The 8,733-nt window shown below is 44.4% G+C and overlaps 1 protein-coding gene across 1 annotated transcript; it reads right to left on the bottom strand.

The window, feature by feature from the left end:
- Positions 1–447: 447 nt before the first annotated feature.
- Positions 448–2,351, bottom strand: cited4b (Cbp/p300-interacting transactivator, with Glu/Asp-rich carboxy-terminal domain, 4b). Its single transcript, XM_052036094.1, has 2 exons — positions 2,199–2,351; positions 448–1,926 (listed from the first exon to the last, which is right to left on the bottom strand). The coding sequence occupies exon 2, from the start codon at positions 1,915–1,917 to the stop codon at positions 1,276–1,278; it is 642 nt and encodes a 213-aa protein (XP_051892054.1). The 5' UTR covers positions 1,918–1,926; positions 2,199–2,351; the 3' UTR covers positions 448–1,275.
- Positions 2,352–8,733: the final 6,382 nt, after the last annotated feature.

The raw sequence follows: 8,733 nt of genomic DNA, 5'->3' as shown, positions 1-8,733 counted from the left end.
TGAAAGTGCAGAACAGTATCAAACTGCAGTTATTAGAGTACAGCCCCCATTTACCAGCAGTTGAACCACTTATACCTCAACTTTACTCCTGTGGCTATCAATGAGCAGTGAAGCAACGTTTTAGAAACCCTCTCAATGCCATTGTTGACCTCTTACAGCTGAATTGAGGACTTTGGACAGAGTAGAATTCAAGTGCCACTGCAATTAAAACCTTTAAAAAAAATTGTCACTTGTTACTAATAGGAAACCTGTTCCAATTGAAAAAGATTCCGAATTAATGCATCCCCATGGAGCAACATTTTAAAAACCACTTCCCAAAATATTTTAAAAAGTATTTTTTTTAATCGAGTTTAAATGTACACATTTCTCAATGCAAAGTACTTTTACTACTTTAACTTGTTGGTCTTAACCTAAAGAAGTGTGACAAATATTCAAGAGAAAAAGAAGTTCGAGTAACTTTAAATGAAACGTCTTTATTATTTTGTGGTTTTGCTTTAAAAGTCTCGCTTCATCGATCAACAATGAGGAGCTGCAACTTGCTATCCAGAACAGGAGGTGGCGGAAGCGACCGGCAGTAGACAAAATGTAAGCACTCCCAAAGCAAAAAAATCCAGCAAACATAAAGTACAATTCTACTTTATATTGGTCTTGGTCATAATAGTTAAAATTATACACGATTGCATCAGTCAAACAGCTCCGGGGGTGCCACTCTCTGAAGCTACTTTGTTTAAAAATACTTTTACACAATACATTTAATACCCCTGTTGTTGCAGACAGAGTTTCCAATTTACGTCGGAACAATGGTGAAAGTTACGACTGGAGTCTCAAGTATCCCTGCGAGTTGGATCGCTGTTACTCTAAAGAAACAATGCCCCTTATAGTCTCATCCGAAAAAGGTAACCCATGCTAATAAATCAGCGCATTTAAAAATCAATTAGGTTGAATTCAGTCGATGTGATTACTTTTCATTAAAGTACCTTTGTAATAAAATCAGTTTAAAATCTCTTCAAACAATCTTGGGGAATATTTTTGATGCAGATATTTTTTCACGAGACGTGCGTAGTTTAAGCGGACTTTGAAAGAACAAACAAAAAGGGCAGATGTCTCTTTAAAGAGCAACGCTTTTGGGCGTCAGAGGCAGAGAGAGAGAGAGAGAATGAGAGAGAGAGCGAGCCTCAACACTCTCCAGAAGGAGTCGACCCTTTACAGTGCAATATTTCCGATGCTTGTAACCGGCGATCCAAACTATCTTTGTTGTCCCACCGTAACAGGCTCTCAACAGCTCACAGTACTTGGCTGCTGTTTATTGACAAGGTCTGAAATGAAATCGAACTCGTTCTGTCCCAGCCACAGCTCAGGCAGCTCTTGAATGCGATCCAAGCCCAGCTCCAACACAAGCGATGTCAAAACCTCCTCATCGATGAGATCAGTGTCCATAACGTTTAAGGAGAGGGAAGGGGGCGCTGCGTGTTGGATACCGGGCAGCTGGTTCTGGTTCAGGGCACTCCGATACTGTTGGCTGCTCTGAGCCATTCCATTATTCACACCAATCAGCGGATGGCCGTGATACTGATTGTTCAGTTTCTGCAGATGCACTGTTGCCATTAACTGCTGGGGATTGAGACTCTCTAGAAACTGCTGTTGCTGGCTGCTGTACATTACATTAGCGGGCATCTGATGATGGCTCATTTGTCCGGTCATATTACCGAGCCCAGGACGGGACCTCATGCCTCCGCTTGTGTCCATGTTGGTCCCGCCGTAGTGCAGAAGCTGGGTGCCCGGGTGATCTCGCCTTAACCCCGGCTGCGCATGCTGAGGGCTCTGCAGTCCGTTTATACCCATGCGATAGTTCTGAAGTCCGTTTGTACCATCAGGAAATCGCCCGGGATTCACTGACATCATTATATGTTCTGCCATTTCTCGCTGCTGCGAAAAAAAACAAACACTGTCACCCGCATCAAACCACATACTACTGCAATGCACACTACAAGACGCTCGGAACTTTTTGCAAGCGATTCCCCTTTTTTTGGGTAAAGGTTTGTAAATTTTTTTAAAAACCGTTTCCCCAACGATTAAGTGAAGTCTAATCCCGGATTTCCAACAATCGCGGCACGGTTAACATTCAAATTATAGGACGCACTGTTTCAGGATTGTTCAAAAGTGCAACAGGTAAAGGGCAAACGAAATTAAAAATCTACCTTAGCTCGTTTAAAAAGACTGCAGAAAAGAAACCGTGTCCTGGAAACTGTAGTAACCACAATCACCTACGAAAATTCAGCTCTATACTCGTACATTACAGTAATTGTCGAAACACTCCGGTATCCTTCTGCTAAAACGCGCCTCTCGTTAATGGGTCAACTGCAGATTATATAGTGCATAAGAACAGGGCAACGCTGGGAGGAGTTTTTAAACGCCAAACGTCCTGTGCATGCATACGATTGGCTGTTCGACTCATTATTGAGCCTCCTGTTTACCTCTTCATTGACCAATCGTTTTCCTCCCGAGTTTCCTGAATGTATTACAGGGAGCGAACTCCCAACGGCGGCAGGGTAGGGGTATTTTGTGTAATTGCGAGGGGCGATTGCGTCTTGCAGAAAACGCCAGATTTTTGCCCTATTTACACTCCAATTTGCCACGAATGTGGCGGATGCAAGGATTGTAACTAGAGCAATAACCCGCCCCCGGCAAATTACTGGAATGATTTGGAGCGAGGAATTAATACGCTGGCTGGTAGTTGCATCGTGCTCCGAGGAGTGGTTTACGCCGAGATATTAAAAAAAACATGGGGGGAAATGCAAACTGTAGCAACGCGTTTGAAAATTGCGCTCTCGATTTTTAAAAAATAATTAGTAATGTGCATTTTTTTGGTAGAAAAACAGAGTTACATTACCTACTTTGTAAGGCTCTTACTCTTCACATTGCACTTATTTTGACAACTGATACTATTCCTTATTTGGCTGCTCTCTTATCCAATCACAGAACCAATTACCATTTATAAAGAAGATATTTATGCGCGCAATTTTTAATTTCATTGCATTAATAGATTATGTCGATTCTTTTGGTTCACTTATCGCCTGTTAACACTGCGACTTGTAGCAGAGCGGTGTCGAAAGAGTGCTACAAAGGGGATGCAACATTGTAAATGCAGACACAAATAAACCTCTCTGTGGAATAGACGTATTATTGTTTATTCGGCTCAAGGTTGCAAAACTGTTGCTTTTAAATCGGGCAACAATGTTTAATGTCAAGCTGGAGTAAAATAGCGCATGGTTCTCAGCCGGAGACATGCATGGAAGCTTCAAAATATTTCAGCTTGATTTTTCTCATGGGGAACACATCCAGCTTTCCAAAGGTGTCCCGTCTGCCAGTCATTGTGTGACGATGCTTGTTAGAAAGAAATGGCTGTGAGCTGAGTTTGTAAAACGTTCGGCAAAGCTGAGAGATTCTGTTCCGGATACAAAATTGGATAATCACACCTACACCACTCCGAGACAAACAGCACCGAGCTTGGGGGAGGGGACGTCAGGGACGGTGCGAGAAATTGGTCCTTTTACCTTTGCGTCTTGGCTGTACTTTCAAGATCGCACCCACACGACTCAGGGGACGCGCGGGGTTCAGACTGCATTCGCCTCCTGCAGCTCATTAGTAATGTAAACACACTGGAAATTAAACCCATCAAAACACTCTCTTGATTCACCGCTAGGTTGTGTATTGCAGAACGTGAAAAGCATGTCTCCCGACTTTGCAATGTACCTACCGCTGTCAGTATGTTGATAGCAACAGGTTAGTTGCAAACCTTTAGCCTGGGGTTTGATTTCCCACAGGGGTGTCGGTTACTTCAAGGCCGGTAGTAATTAGGGTCTGAAAGGGAGCCATTCGACCCATCGAGGGCATGCTAGCCCAAAAAATGTATATTAGGTTAATCTCACTTGGTTCTTTGCTCAAGGTATTTGCCTCTAGGCAGTCCCTCGGGATTGAAGATGATTTGTTTCCACTCCAGCTCTGGGCTGGCTGACTGCACAGTCTGCAGTCAGTTGTGTGGGCAGTTCTGCAGTCTGCTTGGCTCTGGGCATCCAGTCAGAGACGTGAGGAGCTCAGTGACTTCCCAAACGCTTCTTTATTTTGGAATGGTCATAGGCCAGGGTTTCTCAGGAGACAGGTAGAATGTTACATTTCAAAGTCAAAGTCGAGTTTATCGCCAGACGCACCAGTACATGTGTGCACAGGTGCAATGAAAATCTTGCAGCAGCATCACAGGCACATCACATCATGTAAGCAGCATTCACAAGAAAAACATAAACATTAATTATACAAAATTATACAAGAAAGAACACAATTCGAACAAAGAAAAGAGTCCATGGTAGTGCAAAGTGATCAAAGTAGTCACAGTGTTGCTATACTGAGGTAGTAATTAGTGTTGTGCCAGCTGGTTCAAGAAATGAATGGTTGAAGGGAAGTAGCTGTTCCTGAACCTGGTGGTGTGGGACTTTAAGCTTCTGCACCTCCTGCCCGATGGTAGCTGTGAGAAGATGGCACGGCCCGGATGGTGGGGATCTTTGATGATGGGTGTTGCCTTCTTGAGGCAGCACCTCCTGTAGACACTACTGATGGTGGGGAGGGATGTGCCTGTGATGTATTGGGTTGAGTCTGCTACTCTCTGCAGCTTCTTCTGTTCCTGCACATTCAAATTGCTGTGCCAGACCGTGATGCAACCATTTGTTTTTCAACTAGGCTCCAAGAACATCTTTAGAGCATTTCTCTTTCCTTCTGGTAATCTCCTGCTCTGCCGGAGCTTGGAGTGTCTATTCCAGGAGCCTTCTGTTGGCCATGCAGATGATGTCACCCACCAGTTGACCACAGAATTAGTGCTGCTGTAGGTGAGGACACGGACATTAATTTGTTTATGTAGCCAGTGGATTTGGAGGATTTTGTAGGGAGGGCATTGGTGGTCTCTCCAGTCTTCTGAGGTGGCCATTGTACGTAACAGACGTATCAGAAGCATTCATGAAAGTGGGGATTAGTGCTGCCCAGTAGACTATAAGCTTGGTGCAGGATCTGAAGTCTTGATCTTCAAACAATCTTTTCTTTAGATGGCCAGAGGCTGAGCTGGCACACTGGAGGCTGTGGTGAATGTTATAATCGATGTGTGTCTTCATTGTGTTATGGAAAGTGATCCACATTTTCGAGGATCTCATTTTATTGTGGGATGATACTATTGTGCAGTGGGGTCAAGTTGCCAGAAGACCTTTGTCTTACAGACGTTTAGTGTAAGGCCCATCTTTCCCATAAATTTCAGCAAAGGAGTCAATGATGATCAGATCTTGACCTCCAACCACGGACATATGGAAATGTTACCTAGGAATTGCAACTTGATTACTGAGGTTCAGGTGATCTTGTTTCTGGAGGTGATGGCAGTTGAACAGTTTCCCATTTACTCTTTCTCATTTGTTGAAGGTGTGGAAGGTGTGATGAGAAAGCTTTGAGTTCCACACCTCCTTGATGTTTAATGGATGAAATAGTTTTTCTCCCTGCAAATTCTTCTACTAGTTCTTCCTTCACCGAGCTATAGGAAGGATGTGAAGGAGCTAGAAACGGTGCAGTAGAGTTCACAGGACTGTTGACTGGACCAGAGGGCTTGAGCTATAGAGAGGGACTGGATAGCTGGGACTGTTCTCCCTGGAGCGGCAGAGGCTGAGGGGTGACCTTATGGAGGTTTACTAGATTATGAGGAGCATAGATGGAGTAGATTATCACCGTCTTTTTCCCATGGTAGGAAAGTCTAAAACTAGAGGGCATAGGTTTAAGACGAGAGGGGAAAGATTTAAAGGGGACATGCAGGGCAAGTTTTTCATGGTGGGTGTACAGAACAGGCTGCCAGAGGAGGTATTAGAGGCAGGTACGATTGCAACATTTCAAAGATATTTGGACAGGTACATGGAAGGGAAATATTGAGAGGGATATGGGTCAAATGCAGGCAAATGGGACTAATGTAGAGTGGCATCTTGGTCAGCATGGACGAGTTGGGCCAAAGGGCCTGTTTCTGTGCTGGATCACTCTAGAAACCGTATGGGTGGCACGGTAGCATTATGGTTAGCATAATGCTATTACAGCGCCAGCGATCAGGGTTCAATTCCCACTGCTTTCTCTAAGGAGTTTGTACATTCTTCCCGTGTCTGCGTGGGTTTCCTCCGGGTGCTCTGGTTTCCTCCCACATTACAAAGACGTAGGGGTTAGTAGGTTAACATGGGTGTAATTGGGCGGCGCGGGCTCGTTGGGCCGGAAGGGCCTGTTACCATGCTGTATGAATAAAGTTTTTTTAAAAAGTTTTAAAGTTAAATCTATGTGCCCTAGTTACTGACATTTCTGCTAACAGAAATAGGTCCTGGGTCAGCCTTTGCCATCAGTGTGTTTGTCAAAACATTTCCTCCCTATTTTCAACCCTCTCCTGTATTAATCTCCTATATCTGCGGTAAAGAGAAAAAAATTCTGATAGTCCAATAATCTGGAATATTAGCTTTGTTTCACAGACGCTGTGTTTCCAGTATTTTCCATTTTTATTTCAGATTTCCCATATCCACTATTTTGTATTAATGTTGAGTAATACTGAAAATACTGTCAGGGCAAACACATCTTCTTTGCAAGTGAGCCGGTCTTTTGGATGTGTATTGGGATGGTTGTTGTGTTCAGGCAACCAGTTGACTGTTCACTTGAGGTGTACTTGGTTGGGTGGGATTGGATTGGCTCACACCTGCTGGACAAGTACAGTGTTACTTGTCCAGCGGGCCAGGATCCATGAGGAAGGGCATTATCACCCTAATCTAAAAAAGAGGAAGAAGGAATCAGGAACTGGTGAACTGTCTCACTGCTTAGCATGAATTACAAATTTCTCTCCAGGGTCTGGCTGCATCACTCCACTCACCCACCAGTGCCGTACTACCTGTCTCTCCCAGAAGAGTTTGTGCAGAAGAACATCTTTGACCACAATGGAGACACAAAGGACTGTAGATGCTGGAATCTGGAACAGCACACACAACGCTGGAGGAACTCAGCGGGTCAGGCAGCATCTATGGAGGGGAATGGACAGTCGACGTTTCAGGTCGAGACCCTCCATCTGGAGTGAAAGAAAGACCGGACGTAGCCAGTGCATAAAGGTGGAGGGAAGGGGTGGAGCAAGAGCTGGCAGGTGATAGGTGGATCCAGGTGAGGGGGGTGGTAGGCAGGTGAGGGAGGGGGGAGATTGGGAATGATGTCAGAAGCTGGGAAGTGATAGGTGGAAGTGACAAAGGGCTGAAGATGATGGGATCTGATAGGAGAGGACGGTGGAGCCTGGAATAAAGGGAGGGAGGTGGGGAGGGGAACCAGTGGGAGGTGTGTGTGGGTGACGGGCAGATGGGGAGGGTGGGGGGAGGAACACCTTTGACCACCAGTCGATCTATCGGCACAGAACGTCTTTGAGGTCCTGCAGGAGAAGGAGATGGTGGATCCCGTCAGATAGTTCCTCAAGCAGGCAGGCTCATTTGGATCATCACCAGAACTGGTCAACGTGCACTGAGACCGTGTCTGGTTGTGGTGACAGGATGTTGCCTGTCCCATTCTTCATGCACAGCTCTAGAATTGGTGCCACTGGATACCGCTCTGTAGGTCCTCTGCACTGGATTGGGATCATCATTCGTCTTGTTCTGGAATGTATTTTTGCCCGAAGGTCTGTAAAGCAATGCACCAGTCTTTGTTGAGGTTCACCTGAACAGTTGTTCTCTGGGCTCACAATGAGACAAACATCAGCTGCTGCTGGGGGATAATCAACTCTGTGATAGACACCCTCTGCTCTGTCTGAAAGTCTTTGGTCTTCCAGTACGAGGAACTGACCATTGTGGACTGACACATTCTAAGGTCTAGGATTAGGCACTGATGGACATACTAAAGCTTGAAACATCCAGAAAGGTTTAAAACCCTGGCACTGTAGCACACTGCAGGATCGGAATCTGTGTTTTTTTGGACTGTTTGCTCAGGGAAAGTATGCAAAGGGGAACTGATGGCATGCTGATGTAATGTAAATGGAATGATATGACGTATTGGGAATGGTGACTTTTGAATGCTCTGTATTATGTATTTGCAAATTTTATGAATAAAGTAATATTTCTGAAATAAAAAGGTTGTTTGTACAGTTAACAACATCTGTATAAAGAGTGTAGGAAACAGGCCTCATTGAAATAAATTACAGCAACCTCTCAATAATATTTGCCAGAAGTGCATAAAATGGAAAATAATTACACAAAAGTTCTGTCCATTAATTCCATCTCAGTCATAGACACAGTCTTGCAATCAGTAGACCTGACCCACAGTGGAATTACCCAATTATGTCCCCTCTACCTTGGAAAAGCATTGTTACTAAATGCCACCTAAAACAGAATTCTCCCCCTCCTCAAGTCACATTCTGTTTCTGACTCACGGTAATCCACTCTCTCGGACGAGCTGCTTTCAATTCAAAAAGTATGGTAGTTAAAGTGACCCCCTTCCTCAGTCCACCATCGCTGCTTCTCGGTGATAAAAAAGTGCACTGGACCCACATTAAACACTTCTGTGTGTATAACTCTTCTGAGGACATTTCTGGTAGTTACATGCAAAAAAAAAGTCAAATCAGAATCAGATTTATATCACTGACTTATATGATGTGAAATTTGTTGCTTTGTGGCAGCAGTACAGTGTAAAGACATAAAATTACTATAAATTAAG

This window comes from Pristis pectinata, chromosome 22, assembly GCF_009764475.1.
Source record: "Pristis pectinata isolate sPriPec2 chromosome 22, sPriPec2.1.pri, whole genome shotgun sequence".
NCBI lineage: Eukaryota > Metazoa > Chordata > Chondrichthyes > Rhinopristiformes > Pristidae > Pristis > Pristis pectinata.
Note: the sequence above shows the minus strand (reverse complement) of the source record. Positions and strands in the feature narration are given on the sequence as shown.